General features: G+C 49.7%; 1 protein-coding gene across 3 annotated transcripts in view; it reads right to left on the reverse strand.

Annotated features, from left to right (window-relative positions):
* The window catches only part of LOC140402446 (homeobox protein Meis1-like), a 742,827-nt gene that overhangs the window by 59,815 nt on the left and 664,863 nt on the right, over nt 1–18,149 (reverse strand). For all 3 annotated transcript variants that reach the window (XM_072490236.1, XM_072490235.1, XM_072490237.1), the window contains exon 7: nt 4,795–4,903. In XM_072490236.1, coding sequence (XP_072346337.1) covers nt 4,795–4,903 — 109 coding nt within the window. The remainder of the gene's footprint in view (nt 1–4,794; nt 4,904–18,149) is intronic.

Consider the following 18,149-nt stretch of genomic DNA (forward strand, 5'->3'; position numbering starts at 1 on the left):
GAATCCCGTTGAAGTTCAAAGCGCTGCAGTCCCTGGCAGGTTTAAATCACTGGGTGGAATAGAGCTGGCTTTATCCGACTACCGTCCTAATCCAGAAACGACGCTCCTCTCCAACATTGACCTCCTGACACAGGATATTTTTCTATGCTAAATTTTTAATGATCTATAGACTGCAGGGTGTAATTTAAATGGAGCGGGGGGGGGGGGGGGAAAGGAGGAGATGTTAGAACCGCATTAAAAACAGAAATGCTAAAACCTGCCGTTCCAGTTCTCCCTGCCCTGGTAGGTTTGCGCGCTCTGCAATGGGAATGTGGCAGTATGAAAATGAAATGAAAATCGCTTATTGTCACAAGTAAGCTTCAAATGAAGTTACTGTGAAAAGCCCCTAGTCACCACATTCCGGCGCCTGTTCGGGAGGCTGTTACGGGAATTGAACTGTGCTGCTGGCCTGCCTTGGTCTGCTTTCAAAGCCAGCGATTTAGCCCTGTGCTATACACCCTCTGTACACCCAGCAGTACATCTCCGAACCAAAATGGTGCAAGGTCCCACGGGCAAGGCCGTCATAGAGCTCAACTGGAATCAACTGCAGAGGAGCAGCGAGTCTTCGAGGAAAGGAGGGTGGGGGGGGGTGGAAGTGGAGGAGCGAAGAAGGGGAGGAGGGACAGAAGGGAGGAAGGAAAGGGGGTGAGAGAGGGGGAGTAAGAGATGGGGGAGTGGGAGAGGGAGAAAGCGAGAGAGGGGAAGGGAGGGGAGGTTGGTCAAGGGGAGGGGAAGAGAAGGGGAGGGGGAGAGGAACGGACGGGGAGTGAGGGGAAGAGGGGGTGGGTGAATGGGAGAGAGAGAGAGCAGGAGAGCGGAAGAGGGAGAAAGAGGAGAGGGAGGGAGGGCGGGAGGGGAAAAATGAGAGGTGGAAAGGGAGAGAGTAAGGAGGGGAGAATGGAAGGGGAGTGAGGGGAAGAGGGAGAGGTTGAATGGGAGAGAGGGAGAGAGCAGGAGAGAGGAAGAGGGAGAAAGAGGAGAGGGAGCGAGGGGAGGAAGGAGGGAGGGGTAAAATGAGAGGTGGAAAGGGAGAGAGTAAGGAGGGGGGAGTGGAAGGGGAGTGAGGGGAAGAGGGAGAGGTTGAATGGGAGAGAGGAAGAGGGAGAAAGAGGAGGGACCGAGGGGAAGAGGCAGAGGGAGGGAGGGAGGGAGAGGCAAAAAGAGAGGTGGAAAGGGAGAGAGTAAGGAGGGGAGGGTGGAAGGGGAGTGAGGGGAAGAGGGAGAGGGTGAATGGGAGAGAGGGAGAGAGCAGGAGAGAGGCGAGGGAGCGAGGAGAAGAGGCAGAGGGAGGGAGGGTCAGAAAGAGAAGTGGAAAGGGAGAGAGTAAGGAGGGGGGAGGAGTGGAAGGGGAGTGAGGGGAAGGTGGAGAAGGAAAGGGGGAAAGGGTAAATGGAAGAGGGGAGAGAGGGAGAGGAGTGGCGGAAATAGGGGAGGAGAGAGGAGGAGAGGGATGGAGGAATGAAAGGGGAGTTAGGGGGTGAGGGACAGAAGAATGGAGAGGAGAGAGAGGGAGAGATGACAGGGAGAGGAGAAAGAGCAGGAGGGATAGGGGGAGGGGTTGGGAGGGAGCGGGGGCAGAAGGGGGGAGGGATGACAGAGACACAATAGGGTTAATGGAAACAGTTTCTCACTATCAAAGCCCATCATATTTCTGATCACCTCAAATAAGTCTCCTCTGAACTGGGTCCACTCCGGGAACAATCCAAGCTTCTCAAAGTCTCTTTGCAGTTGGGGCAATCAACAAAAGGTCCTGTAGTCAGGCAAGGAAACACAAATTCTCCCCCCACACCCCCCGCAACTGCAGGACGATTGTCACCAGAGCCGGTCAGCTCAGATTGGCTGCTGCTAGACCTCTAAACGCTGTATAATTGTACGGTATATAAAGCGGGCCAGTTAGGCACCGATAAGGCAGACCCAGTTGGGATCTACAGTGTGAGGTATACAATAATTATTGTAAATAAACTAAGTTTCTTTCAACTACTTGGTGAGGACTCCTTTGCGGTCTTATAAAACGATCACTCTCCCCTCCCCCTCGCTCTGCCTCCCACTCCCTCAGCCCCTCTCATAAAATTATAGACTCTCTACAGTGCAGAAAGAGGCCATTTGGCCCATCGAGTCTGCACCCACCCTCTTAAAGAACGCTCCACTCAAGCCCACTCCCCCGCCCTATCCCAATAACCCATTAATCTAACCTAGACATCTTTAGACACGAAGGGGCAATTTATCATGGCCAATCCATCTAACCGGCACATCTTTGGACTGTGGGAGGAAACCGGAGCACCCGGAGGAAACCCACGCACACACGGGGAGAGCGTGCAGACTCCACACAGGCCGGAATCGAACCTGGTCTCTGGCGGCGCGAGACAGCAGTGTAAACCACTGCTGCCAGCCTCCTCTCCACCCTCCCCCCTCTCCCAATTCCCCCTCCCCACAGCTCCCTCCCCCTCTTTCCCACTCATCCCTCCCCCTTTCTTCCAATCTCCCCCTCCCCCTCTCTCCCACCCCCTCCCCCTCTTTCCCACCCCCCTCCCCCTCTCTCCCCCCCACCCCCCTGTCCCTCGTTCCCAGTCCCCCTCCCCCTCTCCCCCACACACCCTCACTATATCCCCCTCTCTCCCACCCCCTCCCCCTCTTTCCCACTCCCCCCTCCCCCTCTCTCCCACCCACACACCCCACACCCCCTGTCCCTCATTCCCAGTCCCCCTCCCTCTCCCCCACACACCCTCACTATATCCCCCTCCCCCTCTCTCCCTCCCCCTCCCCCTCTTTCTCACTCCCCCTCCCCCCCACCCCCCCCCCACCCCCCCCACACCCCCTCTCCCTCGTTCCCAGTCCCCCTCCCTCTCCCCCACACACCCTCACTATATCCCCCTCCCCCTCTCTCCCTCCCCCTCCCCCTCTTTCTCACTCCCCCTCCCCCCCACACCCCCCCACCCCCCCCCACACCCCCTCTCCCTCGTTCCCAGTCCCCCTCCCCCTCTCTCCCACACACCCTCACTATATCCCCTCCCGTTCTTTCCCAGTACCCCTTTCCCACTCCCCCGCCTCCTCTCCTCCTCCCCGAGGACCACAAAGGTGGGAGAATTTCGACCTCTGCCTCAACCACCTTTTCAGGAAGAGAGTTCCACAGCCTCACGATCTTCAGAGATTTTCCTCATCTCTGACTTCAATGGACGACCCCTTATATTTACCCCCCTTGTTCTGGATTCTCCAACAAGAGGAAACACCCTCTCCCCATCCATCCTCTCAACAGCCCTCAAGATTTTATGTGTTTCAATCAAGTCGCCTCTTACTCTTATGGGTTCATTTACTACGGTGAGGCAGGTGAGAACACAGGTCTAAAGCTCGAGGGCATCAGAGCTGTGCGCGTGCGCTCCGCTCAGAGCAGAATTAGAACTAAGACTGGATCTCATGACACACTTCCCTCCGAGTGGTGTTGAGCTAAAATCCCTTGAAAGGCCTATTCCAACAGCCTAGACGTGACTCCAGGCCGTGACTCCAGGCCCCGGATTTGCCGAGCATACCTCGCAGTTCAAGGGCTTTTAGGGATGGCCAACAAATGCTGGGGCCTTGCCAGCGACGCCAACATTCTGTGGAGGAACCTTCTACGCACTGCACAAAACCGGCAGCAAGTTGGCACCTCATTTGGAAAGGTCACAGGTCAGACACGGCAGCACGAAGTGAGTTCAACGCGGAGGGAACTTTCAAGGAGGGGGTTTGATTGGGCGTTCAAGGAGGTTGGGTCGTTGGACCATCTCATCCTTTCCTGTCTTTTCTCAGGTCGACCTACCAAACCCGACTGGGAATGCTTAGGGCGGGATTTCCCTCCCCGCCGCCGCCCCCCCCCCCCCCCCCCCCCCCAAAACCCCGCACCGCTGTCTTCCAATGGCGGGGACGGTTCGCCATCACCTTCGATGGGACTGGAAGATCCCGCAGGCGGTCTGGCCCTTAGCCTCTGACCTTTCGACCGGAGCCTATCAACGAAACGGACCGCTCTCTGGCCACTCCCCGAGTCTGCATCCTGTTACACGGTGGAACTTATCATTTTCCCCGCAGACGACAATCTGGCGTCCGACAAGGTTTCCATGTTTCAAAATCTTTCAGCATTCCAGTCACTCCCACTTCAACAATCACCGGGATTAATGTGTCCCTGTGTTAGGATGTAGAACTCGCTACTGCACCGAGCAGTTGAGGAAAGGTTAGATTTAGCTCAGGGAAGCTGGGTAAAGCACCGGGATAAACACCAGGGGCTGTCTGGGAAGAATGGCCTCTTCCTGTGCAATACATTCAATTTAATTCCAGGGCGTGCGAAGATCATCGGAAAGACCGGTCAGAAAGTCCAGTCCTGCTGTAGTTACCCAAGGCAAGTGTTGCAGTGCCTGCAAACCCGTCTCCTGGCTCACTGTTGGCTATTCGGCTGTGTTGGCATCACGGACTAGCCTAATGGCAAAACCCAGGGACAGTCGGTGAGGAGAAATCGGGAACCTTGCCTTGGAGAGGCCCTCTGAGGCCTAGTACAGAACGCAGCCCTGCCTGAAATGAACCAACGGTGGGGCAAAGCCATGCAGGCTGGGTGCTTCATTACAAAGGGGGATTTAAGATGCGGCAGGAAACATCGGGCCTTATCAAATGCATCGAAGACTGAGTAGCCACTAGGCCAGAGGTCTGGAAAGACTGAGCGGCTGTACAATTTTTGGCGATGTTTAATGTAAGATGAAACAACGCAAGGGCAGTGCTGTACGAAGAGCGAGTTACCTTGATCGCTGCAGTTATCTCCACTGTGTGATGCAAGACCCCCGCTGGAGGGTCCTGGCGTGCCCGAATGCGTGGACCCCGTGTCATCGTGGTCTCGATTCCAGTGATTCTGTGGAGATACAAGAAAACCGCTTATTCAATCGACGATCGGGAAGAGGAGGTGGAGTCAGTCAGGATAGGAGGTGGGCCCATTGTTAAAATCAGTAAAGGGGGCAGGGCTAGACAACAGAAGGGGCGGGCCAGTCTGCCCCCCCCCCCCCCACTTCCACGCAAAATACATTATTGTTTTATTCAAAGACGAGCAGAGGCGTTCTCTCCAATGCCTCGGCCAACAGTCATCCCTCAACCCGCCATCGCTAAAACACATTATTCGGTCCTTATCTGTCTGTGGGAGCTTGCTGTGTACAAATTGGCTACCATGCTTCCCATGTTGCAATAGCCCAATAGGATGGTAACTCTCTTCTGTTTGATGGACCCTTGCAGACTGATTGAGAGGAAGTCCCGTGCGTTTCAGATTTCGCTCGAAATTTAACGGGCACCCTTAGTAGAACCCCACCCACACCAAGGGGAGCAGGGATATGCACAAAGTACCTCCATCAAGGTCAAAGTCCACCCAACAAATTGAGCATGAGCAAGAAATTCACCGGTGACCCCAGGTTACCTCCGGACAGAGATGAGAGGGTGTCTCACTGAATCAATCATTAAAATGAACTCTCACGTATCACTTGCATGGGTTCAGACGTCGCAGAGGATGTAAAAAGGCCATTCAACCCATCAAAGCCCAGTTTTCTAGTTATCTACGGGCGGCATAGTAGCACAGCGGTTAGCATTGTTGCTTCACAGTGCCAGGGGCCCGCGTTCGATTTAGGCTTGGGTCACTGTCTGTGTGGAGTCTGCACGTTCTCCCTGTGGCTGTGAGGAAACTGACGCACCCGGAGGAAACCCACGCGTGATCAGCACCCTGGGGTTACCAAGGATCCAAAACTGGACTGTGCCAGCCATATAAATACTGTGGCTAGAAGAGCAGGTCAGAGGCTGGGAATCCTGTGGTGAGTAACTCACCTCCTGACTCCCCCCCCCAAAGCCTGTCCACCATCTACAACGCACAGTCAGGAGTGTGATGGAATACTCTCCACTTGCCTGGATGAGTGCAGCTCCAACAACACTTAAGGAGCTCGACACCATCCAGGACACAGCAGCCCCGCATGATTGGCACCCCTTCCATCATCTTAAACATTTGTCCCCTCCACCACCGCTGCACAGTGGCAGCCGTGTGTACCATCTACAAGATGCACTGCAGGAACTCACCAAGGCTCCTTAGGCAGCACCTTCCAAATCCACGACCTCTACCATCTAAGTGGACAAGGGCAGCAGATACCTGGGAACCCCACCACCTGGAGGTTCCCCTCCGAGTCATTCACCATCCCGACTTGGAAATATATTGGCTGTCCCTTCATTGTCGTTGGGGCAAAATCCTGGAACTCCCTCCCTAGCAGCATTGTGGGTGTACCTACACCGCACGATCTGCAGCGGCTCAAGAAGGCGGCTCACCCACCACCTTCTCAAGGGGCAATTAGGGATGGGTAATAAATGCTGGGCCCAACCAGCGATGGCCACATCCCAGGAACAAAAGAAAACTTACGAGGCAGACTATTCCAAATGTTTATCCCTCTGAGCAGACACACGTCATTTTATTTCCCTTGCTCATACCCTCCTGGCCAATCTACAACATTTAATGGTTTGACTAATATAGTGAACAGGGAACAGATGGCACCAGCGTTCAGGATATTTACTTTCCCAGAGATTCTCTATGAGTTTCTACACTGGAACATGCTGTGATCAGGGAGCCATGTCAAAATGAGGCCCTTGACAAGGGACCTGGGCCAATGCGAACAAGATGCCAGAGTAACCAATCAAACTGAAGAACGGATGATGAACAGCACATTGTCAGAACCAGGAATATCAGTTAAAATGTTCACTTCAATGCCAAATCAGCAATATAGAGTGAAATAAGAGACGGATAGAAGGATTGCATTAAAATAAAGATAATGTGAAGCTGAAGGAATGTGACTCCACAATTGGAAAGGTTACTTTTCAATGCCACAGAGGTTGTTTGGCAGTAATTTAGTTTTTACACACTGACTGACCTTTTAAAAGGATTAAAGGCTTCAGATGGGGTGCACAGCCAAACAGGCCCCATCCCAGGAAAGACTCCTGACCTCAGCACCGCACCCCGCCCCCCCCTGCCCAGCACATGATTCCCAGACCTCTAACTACCTCCCATGAAGGACACCTCTCGACATTCTGAAGGCAATTATTGGGAGGGTACTTGCAATTCTTCCTCGCAAACCCTTCCCGAGCCCCCCCCCCCACCATATCTCTGGCCCAAAATGATAGATCGGTGACCTGGTACAATGAGACAATGCAACACCTTTTCTTTGTCTACCTTATCCAAACCTGTCGCTCACCTCGATCAAATCTCCCCTCCATCTCCAATCGCTCCCAAGGCTACAACCTCAGCTCCTCCAACCCTAACCGGGTAGCTAAATATCCGTCCTCCCTGAAACCGTTCAAACACTTCACTTTCCATCGAATGAGCCCCGAGCCTCTCACGTTACCGACCGGCTCCTCCAGACGATTACAACATCAACTTGCATTGATATAGCACCTGCCTCCAAGGCGCTGCACAGGAAAGTTGCAAGGCAAAATAAGGCAGCGAGCCTCTTGAGGAAGGAGATGTTTGGTCAGATGACCAAAGGTTTCGGTAGCTTTGTAAGAAGTGTCTTCAAAGCTAGGCGGAGTGGCGTAGGGAGGGAGCTTGGGGACAGAAGATGAGAGGGCCAAGATGCGCGTGATTAAAATTGGAGTGTTCCAGAGGCTAGAATTCGAGAGGTGCAGGGATCTTGGAGGTTTGTGGGGCTGGAGGAGATTACCGAGGCAGACAGAGGCAAGACGCCATGGACGAATTTGAAAGCAAGGATGGCGATTTTAAAATCGAGACTCTTGCGTTTGACTGGGAATCACGGTCAGTGAGCGTGCACAGCAGTGATGATGTGTGCACAGGTCTAGGTGTGCTTTACAACCTGTACAGCAGAGCTTGGATAACCTCAGTTTTACAGAGGGGAGAATGTGGGTGAACATCTGGACGAGTCAAGCCTGGAGATAAGGGCACGGATGAGGGTCCCTGCAGCGGAAGAGCCGGGGCAAAGGCGGGAAACGGGCGCCCATACGGAGACGGAGTTCGACGGTCTCGGTCACAGCAGAGGTCAAATCTCGGGTTAAATATGGCACTGAGGTCGTGAACAACCTCAAACCGTTGCCAGGGAGAGGGATGGAGTTGGTGGCCGGGGACATAATGGCTTCAGTCTTCCCAATTCTGGGAAATTTCTGCTACTCCAAGATTGGATGTCAGGTATAAGCAGTCGGACAATTTAGAGACAATTTAGTGAAGGTGTAATGATGCCCTTTCACTGGAACACACAAAAGGATTTATGAATAATAATTGTACAGCAGCCACCCCCTCCCCGGGGTGATTCCCCAACTCTGTGTCCCAATTGGTCCCCCCCCCCCCCCGCAAGCCAGGTGACCCTTACTCTGCTGTGTTGCCCTCAAAGGGACAATCACCGCAAATCACCGCAGAAGGGCTCCAGAAAGATGGTGGCGTGGCCGGGCAGGGTGGCAGGCGGCCATTTTGCGAAAGCGGCCCCACCCCAAAGACGGCAGCCATTTCACCGAATAAGACCCGGCACGGGCCTAGGGGGAAGGACAATTGCAGAATAGCTTAATGACAGCTGGCACGGTGATGGATTGAAAATAATTAAAGAAATACATGAACAATCAGATTACAGCGATGGAAGTCTCAAATCATAAAGGGAAACAAACGACGATTCTCAGCAATTGGATGGGTATAAGTTGATTTTATGTTAATTCCAGAAAAGAGTAATTGGTGGATTTGGAGGAGCCCAAAGCGTATACATCGCTGAAAAGAGCTTAATAATTGTCGGGTATTTTTTCCCTTTGTGACTAATCCTATTACACATTGATATGTTTCATACACAAATTGATAGGAAGCCCGAGGGCAGTAATGAGTGTCCAGTTTATTGAGTCTGATGAGGGATTATGCGGAGGGCTTGGAGTTCTCTCACAGCACAGGCAGACCCATCCATTTCACCTTAGGTCAATGCCTCGGCACTGCGGCCTCCGTGAGTGAACGGAATCTCAGCTCTCTGCGCGACCCCCCTCGTTAACCCGGATGCAATGCCTCCGAGCGCAGTTAATTAACGCATCTCCCGGCTTGACACTAGGCCCGATAAAAGCCTGAGTGAAAAAGGGGTTGCTGAATGAAAACTGTGCTGTCAATGGAAGTCAGCGATTAGTTCTCACAAGGAGCAGGAGTCGAACGTACTCTCTGTGAACACAGGTCGGCTGGGGACGATGGGAGTTCTCCAATGGGGTATCAGTTTCCAGTTGCTTCTCATGGGGTTTTGTGGAGGGGGTGGGGGGGGGGGGGGTGGGGGGTGGGGGGGGGGGGGGGCAGTGAGAGTTAATAGTTTGCAAATTTTCTGAGCATGTTCAGAAGGCCGAGGCTTGGATTTGTGTGCCCAGGGAGGACCGGACGGAGAGGCTGAGGGGGGTCAATTGGGGCTCAGTGGGTCAGCACGTCCACCTTCCGGAGTCAGAGTATTGTGGGTTCAAGTCCCGCTCAAGAGACGGGAGCACAAGATCCAGGCCCACACCCCCCCGTGCCCCTGGAGGAGCGCTGTCTTGTCGGAGGTGCCGCCGCCTTTATGAAGAGACATCCCAGAAGGAAATAGCAGGCCGGGCCCAATATCCTCATTCCCCCGTTTTACTGGGCCGGATTCTCCGGCCTCCCAGCCGCGTGTTTCTCAGCTGCGGGAGGCGGCGCGTCGTTCGCGGGCGGCGAGACACTCTGCTCCTGTCGCTTGTCGATGGGATTTTCCATTGGAGCCACCTCACGTCGCTGGGAAACCGCGAGCTGGGGTGCACTGCCGACGGGACCAGAGAATCCCGCTGCCGGCGAAGAGCCGGAGAATTCTGGCCAACGTTTCTTTTCCTTCTGGGATTAAACTGAGGCCAAGCCAGCTTTCTCGAATGAATGTAACGGTTCCCATGGCACAATCTCGAAAAAGAGGTGGCGCCGACTCGGTGGGCCGAATGGACTCCCTCTACACTCCTTCTTTGATTCCACAAAGAGAAAGGGGAGGGGTGAGGGAGAGGGCAGTTAACCCTCAGCGTCCTGACCAGTATTGTTGTTTCTGGAAGCTGGATGATGAAGTCGGGATCGTGTGTGATGGAGGGTGTGGCGTTCCCAAGCAACGACTGCCATTGTCCTTCCAGGTGATGGAGGTCGCAGGTTTTGCGAGGTGACGATTCTCCGAGAGAGGTGGGAGCTGAGTTGGGTAGGTCACCGAGGGGGCTCGGAGGGTTTGAGTTCAATGAAAAAAAAATGAGTGCTATCCGAGGGTGGAGGTTGGCATGGATCGGAGGAGAAATCCCCTCGGAGGGGATCGTTGGAGGCCTCGGCGTGATGGAGGGGGCTTTCCTTCCCCTACATATCCTAGAATCCCTACAGTGCAGAAAACAATGAGGCCATTCGGTCCTTCGGGTCTGTACCAACCCTCCGAAAGAACACCCCACCTAGGCCCAATAGCCCACTTTATCCCAATAACCCCACCTAACCTTTGGACACTAAGGGGCAATTTATCACGGCCAATCCACCTAACCTGCGCATCTTTGGACTGTGGTAGGAAACTGGAGCACCCGGAGGAAACGCACGCAGACACGGGGAGAGCGTGCAGACTCCGCACAGACAGTGACCCAAGTCGGGAATCGAACCTGGGACCCTGGAGCTGTGAGGCAGCAGTGCTAACCGCCGTGCCACCGTGCCGCCCCTGCCTCCGAAGGACCTGCTGGGCAACCAAAAGGAGGCTGGCTCCATGTGATTGGCGGCCATGCAAGGTGGCGCCGGGGGAGATGGTGTCTGCTGCCCACGAAAAGTCAGTGGCCCCAGCTAATGATGCCCAATAGTTATTAATTATCATTAACTATGCAAATCAACAGGCAGCCAGTCCTCACTCCATTAGCGCCTCCTTCCTGCATTGGGAAACTCCCCTGATGGTGCATTGCGAAGTCGTCTGACACACCTCTGCCCTGTTAGACCCACCCTCCACCCACCCCAACCCTGGCCATGCTCCTGCAACTGCGACTCCGTAAAATCCAACCCTTTCCGGGCGCAGCGGGCATGAAGGGGCGGGAGCGGGTCGGAACGTGCGGAGGCATGCCAGGTATCCTCCCAGTCCGCGTAACGATCCACGAGGATCGCAAGGCATCCTCAGATGTCACGGAGCATCAAGCTGTGTCGCGCTGAAGGCTGTACTATCAGGAGAGCATTTTATATGATTTGTCTATTAGAGAGAAAGCCAGGGGCAGAGTGTGGTATATCAGAGGGGGTTACAGCGAGAATGCTGTTGAAGGGAGGGAAGTTTATACGGCCTGTCTGTTAAGCGGCAGAGCCAGAAGCACTAAATGATAGATCAGACACAGAGCTACATCAGAGTGTGTTGTACTGAGGGTCCGATGCGTCCGGATGAAGCTTGCACAGTCTAAAGCAGCCAATACTAAAGCTCTGATGGCAAAGGCTGCATCTCACATTGACAATGACAGTGTGCCTCTTCTCTTGTGTAACAGCTCAGGAATAATGTTGTTCCCTCTACAATGAGTCCAAGTGAGCGATGCCGGTCCCCACCAGGGCCTGGCAGTAAATAACTAGGCCGCAGCATAGCACCGGCCCAGAGTGGGATGAACAACACAGCCAAACCCCCACCTCTCAGGCAGCCGGGCAAATTGGCACCGCCGAGGAGATTTATTAGGCCAACGGGCAGTTTTCAAATGCAAAATGAATTCTCCTGCCTCACAGAATCGTAGAGTCATAGAATTTACAGTGCAGAAGGAGACCATTCAGCCCATCGAGTCTGCACCGGCCCTTGGAAAGAGCACCCTACTTAAGCTCCACACCTCCACCCAACCTCGTAACCCAGTAACTGTGACACTGTCATAAATGTAAGAGCTGCAAGGGTTAACAAAATGTCTAGATCATCCACTAGAGGGAGCTGGAGTTACAAGTATATAAGACATTGATGTTAAGCCTTGTAAGGAGGGAAGTGAAGGAGATAGCTAGAGTACAGGCTGAAGGAAAGATAGTGCGAGTGAGAGCAGATCATAGTTTCTAATAGTGTACAGATTAGTAGGAGATGAGTGTAGGTTGTATGCTAATTATCAACTGTGTATTATAAAGGAATAAGTGTTGAATTAAATCGTGGTATTAAATTTATAGCTTTGTTCAAGTTAAAGCTATTTTGTGATCTTTGTGAACACTACGCCAACCATCCTGAATTTAGCAACACAAAGGACACCACAGTGACCTCACCTAACCTTTTGGACACTAAAGGGCAATTTAACGTGGCCAATCCACCTAACCTGCAGATCTTTGGCCTCACTGCCATTGATCCCAGAAGGGTCCAGTCACAATTTGGTGCCTCCTCGCCAATAGATTCCACCAGCGACCGCTCATTCCAGTGTTGTGACCGGCATGGGAGCTACATGGTGGGAGCGATCGCTATCCCCGTGAGTCCCGCCGATTCCAGCTCCCCGCTCAGGGTACGGGAAACCTAGCTCGATCACTGTTAATGTTCAGTAGGAGGTAGGCCGAGAACTGAACCGACAGGACAGGCCTGGCTGGGATATGACGGATATTTTTGCAATCAAGCAAAACTGCGATCAAACCGACCCATTCCGTGCTCGCTGGTGGTCCACAACGTCCAGATCAACGACCCCACCGTAACCCGGACGCAATTCCAATGGAGCAGGCTGTCTCCTTCTCCCACAGAGATCCAGTGGGTCACACCCATTGTGGTGAACTCGGATGAGGCAAGCCATGTTTGCGCTCATGCCAAATTGTGAAGGCCCCTGACCCGTGAATAAAAGGTTCCCCGGGGATTTGTCCATTTACGTCCGATGAGATCATTAAAATCAGGCAAAGCGCTGCCAAACTTCACTTTGTCCACAACAGCTCCTGGAAGCTGAACCCCGCTGTGCAAAATGTTTGTGGCATTTGGATTTAATGGAGTAGCTGAATGAATGATTGACTTGGCTGAAGTACAAGGGGGCGTGACTCTGCCCTGACTGTTCAGCGTTGAGGGAAGCTCAAGTGTAACAACTCTCTCGCAGACTTGCTGTGGGATTGTCAAACTCAGCAGTATAATTATTCTTATTCAACATATTCTTGTACAAAGTAAGGTCCCACCCAAAGCAATGTGATGGTGAACAAAACACCCGTTTTCGATCAATGAGGGATGAATATTAGCCAGGGCACGACTCCCCTGATAGTCTTTTAGCAGTGCGGTGGGATCAGTCACATCGGTAGGCAGCGATTGCCGTCCCATTCGGTCCACAAGCGGGTGCCAGCTGACACGACAGCACTCCCTCAGTGCTGCACTCCCAGAGTACACTGGGACATTGTACACAGAATTCAGGCGTGGAACATGGATCCACACAACCCGAGCTCACATGAAAGTGAACAATGCACAGAGCCAGAGCCAAGAACTATATTCAATCATTGTACACAATCTAAATGTATCACACCGCTTCCCATTCACTCCCATTGTACACAATCTAAATATATCACACCGCTTCCCATTCACTCCCATTGTACACAATCTAAATATATCACACCGCTTCCCATTCACTCCCATTGTACACAATCTAAATATATCACACCGCTTCCCATTCACTCCCATTGTACACAATCTAAATATATCACACCGCTTCCCATTCACTCCCATTGTACACAATCTAAATATATCACACCGCTTCCCATTCACTCCCATTGTACACAATCTAAATATATCACACTGCTTCCCATTCACTCCCATTGTACACAATCTAAATATATCACACTGCTTCCCATTCACTCCCATTGTACACAATCTAAATAGATCACACCGCTTCCCATTCACTCCCATTGTACACAATCTAAATATATCACACTGCTTCCCATTCACTCCCATTGTACACAATCTAAATATATCACACCGCTTCCCATTCACTCCCATTGTACACAATCTAAATATATCACACTGCTTCCCATTCACTCCCATTGTACACAATCTAAATATATCACACTGCTTCCCATTCACTCCCATTGTACACAATCTAAATATATCACACCGCTTCCCATTCACTCCCATTGTACACAATCTAAATATATCACACCGCTTCCCATTCACTCCCATTGTACACAATCTAAATATATCACACCGCTTCCCATTCACTCCCATTGTACACAATCTAAATATATCACACTGCTTCCCATTCACTCCCATTGTACACAATCTAAATAGATCACACCGCTTCCCATTCACTCCCATTGTACACAATCTAAATATATCACACTGCTTCCCATTCACTCCCATTGTACACAATCTAAATATATCACACTGCTTCCCATTCACTCCCATTGTACACAATCTAAATATATCACACCGCTTCCCATTCACTCCCATTGTACACAATCTAAATATATCACACCGCTTCCCATTCACTCCCATTGTACACAATCTAAATATATCACACCGCTTCCCATTCACTCCCATTGTACACAATCTAAATATATCACACCGCTTCCCATTCACTCCCATTGTACACAATCTAAATATATCACACCGCTTCCCATTCACTCCCATTGTACACAATCTAAATATATCACACTGCTTCCCATTCACTCCCATTGTACACAATCTAAATATATCACACTGCTTCCCATTCACTCCCATTGTACACAATCTGAATATATCACACCGCTTCCCATTCACTCCCATTGTACACAATCTAAATATATCACACTGCTTCCCATTCACTCCCATTGTACACAATCTAAATATATCACACGGCTTCCCATTCACTCCCATTGTACACAATCTAAATATATCACACTGCTTCCCATTCACTCCCATTGTACACAATCTAAATATATCACACCGCTTCCCATTCACTCCCATTGTTCACAATCTAAATATACCACACTGCTTCCCATTCACTCCCACTGTACACAATCTAAATATATCACACTGCTTCCCATTCACTCCCATTGTACACAATCTAAATATATCACACTGCTTCCCATTCACTCCCATTGTGCTGAATCTAAATATATCACACTGCTTCCCATTCACTCCCATTGTACACAATCTAAATATATCACACCGCTTCCCATTCACTCCCATTGTACACAATCTAAATATATCACACCGCTTCCCATTCACTCCCATTGTACACAATCTAAATATATCACACCGCTTCCCATTCACCCCCATTGCACACAATCTAAATATATCACACCGCTTCCCATTCACTCCCATTGTACACAATCTAAATATATCACACCGCTTCCCATTCACTCCCATTGTGCTGAATATAAATATATCACACCGCTTCCCATTCACTCCCATTGTACACAATCTAATTATATCACACTGCTTCCCATTCACTCCCATTGTACACCATCTAATTATATCACACTGCTTCCCATTCACTCCCATTGTTCACAATCTAAATATATCACACTGCTTCCCATTCACTCCCATTGTACACAATCTAAATATATCACACTGCTTCCCATTCACTCCCATTGTACACAATCTAAATATGTCACACTGCTTCCCATTCACTCCCATTGTACACAATCTAAATATATCACACTGCTTCCCATTCACCCCCATTGTACACAATCTAAATAGATCACACTGCTTCCCATTCACTCCCATTGTGCTGAATCTAAATATATCACACTGTTTCCCATTCACTCCCATTCTGCACAATCTAAATATATCACACTGCTTCCCATTCACTCCCATTGTACACAATCTAAATGTATCACACTGCTTCCCATTCACTCCCATTGTGCTGAATCTGAATATATCACACTGCTTCCCATTCACTCCCATTGTACACAATCTAAATATATCACACTGCTTCCCATTCACTCCCATTGTTCACAATCTAAATATATCACACTGCTTCCCATTCACTCCCATTGTACACAATCTAAATATATCACACTGCTTCCCATTCACTCCCATTGTACACAATCTAAATATATCACACTGCTTCCCATTCACTCCCATTGTACACAATCTAAATATTTCACACTGCTTCCCATTCACTCCCATTGTGCTGAATCTGAATATATCACACTGCTTCCCATTCACTCCCATTGTACACAATCTAAATATATCACACTGCTTCCCATTCACTCCCATTGTACACAATCTAAATATATCACACTGCTTCCCATTCCCTCCCATTGTACACAATCTAAATATTTCACACTGCTTCCCATTCACTCCCATTGTACACAATCTAAATATATCACACTGCTTCCCATTCACTCCCATTGTACACAATCTAAATAGATCACACCGCTTCCCATTCACTCCCATTGTACACAATCTAAATATATCACACTGCTTCCCGTTCACTCCCATTGTACACAATCTAAATATATCACACCGCTTCCCATTCACTCCCATTGTACACAATCTAAATATATCACACCGCTTCCCATTCACTCCCATTGTACACAATCTAAATATATCACACCGCTTCCCATTCACTCCCATTGTACACAATCTAAATATGTCACACTGCTTCCCATTCACTCCCATTGTACACAATCTAAATATATCACACCGCTTCCCATTCACTCCCATTGTACACAATCTAAATATATCACACTGCTTCCCATTCACTCCCATTGTACACAATCTAAATATATCACACCGCTTCCCATTCACTCCCATTGTACACAATCTAAATATGTCACACTGCTTCCCATTCACTCCCATTGTACACAATCTAAATATATCACACTGCTTCCCATTCACTCCCATTGTACACAATCTAAATATATCACACTGCTTCCCATTCACTCCCACTGTACACAATCTAAATATATCACACCGCTTCCCATTCACTCCCATTGTATACAATCTAAATATATCACACCGCTTCCCATTCACTCCCATTGTACACAATCTAAATATATCACACTGCTTCCCATTCACTCCCATTGTGCTGAATCTGAATATATCACACTGCTTCCCATTCACTCCCATTGTACACAATCTAAATATATCACACTGCTTCCCATTCACTCCCATTGTACACAATCTAAATATATCACACTGCTTCCCATTCACTCCCACTGTACACAATCTAAATATATCACACCGCTTCCCATTCACTCCCATTGTATACAATCTAAATATATCACACCGCTTCCCATTCACTCCCATTGTACACAATCTAAATATATCACACTGCTTCCCATTCACTCCCATTGTGCTGAATCTGAATATATCACACTGCTTCCCATTCACTCCCATTGTACACAATCTAAATATATCACACCGCTTCCCATTCACTCCCATTGTACACAATCTAAATATATCACACCGCTTCCCATTCACTCCCATTGTACACAATCTAAATATATCACACCGCTTCCCATTCACTCCCATTGTACACAATCTAAATATATCACACCGCTTCCCATTCACTCCCATTGTACACAATCTAAATATATCACACTGCTTCCCATTCACTCCCATTGTACACAATCTAAATATATCACACTGCTTCCCATTCACTCCCATTGTACACAATCTAAATATGTCACACTGCTTCCCATTCACTCCCATTGTACACAATCTAAATATATCACACTGCTTCCCATTCACTCCCATTGTACACAATCTAAATATATCACACCGCTTCCCATTCACTCCCATTGTACACAATCTAAATATATCACACTGCTTCCCATTCACTCCCATTGTACACAATCTAAATATATCACACCGCTTCCCATTCACTCCCATTGTGCTGAATCTGAATATATCACACTGCTTCCCATTCACTCCCATTGTACACAATCTAAATATGTCACACTGCTTCCCATTCACTCCCATTGTACACAATCTAAATATATCACACTGCTTCCCATTCACTCCCATTGTACACAATCTAAATATATCACACCGCTTCCCATTCACTCCCATTGTACACAATCTAAATATATCACACCACTTCCCATTCACTCCCATTGTACACAATCTAAATATATCACACCGCTTCCCATTCACTCCCATTGTACACAATCTAAATATATCACACCGCTTCCCATTCACTCCCATTGTGCTGAATCTGAATATATCACACTGCTTCCCTGTTGATGGGAATGTGGAACTTCACACAAGCAGATCCCACCACCCCATTTC

This window comes from Scyliorhinus torazame, chromosome 25 (genome assembly GCF_047496885.1).
Source record: "Scyliorhinus torazame isolate Kashiwa2021f chromosome 25, sScyTor2.1, whole genome shotgun sequence".
Classification (NCBI taxonomy): domain Eukaryota; kingdom Metazoa; phylum Chordata; class Chondrichthyes; order Carcharhiniformes; family Scyliorhinidae; genus Scyliorhinus; species Scyliorhinus torazame.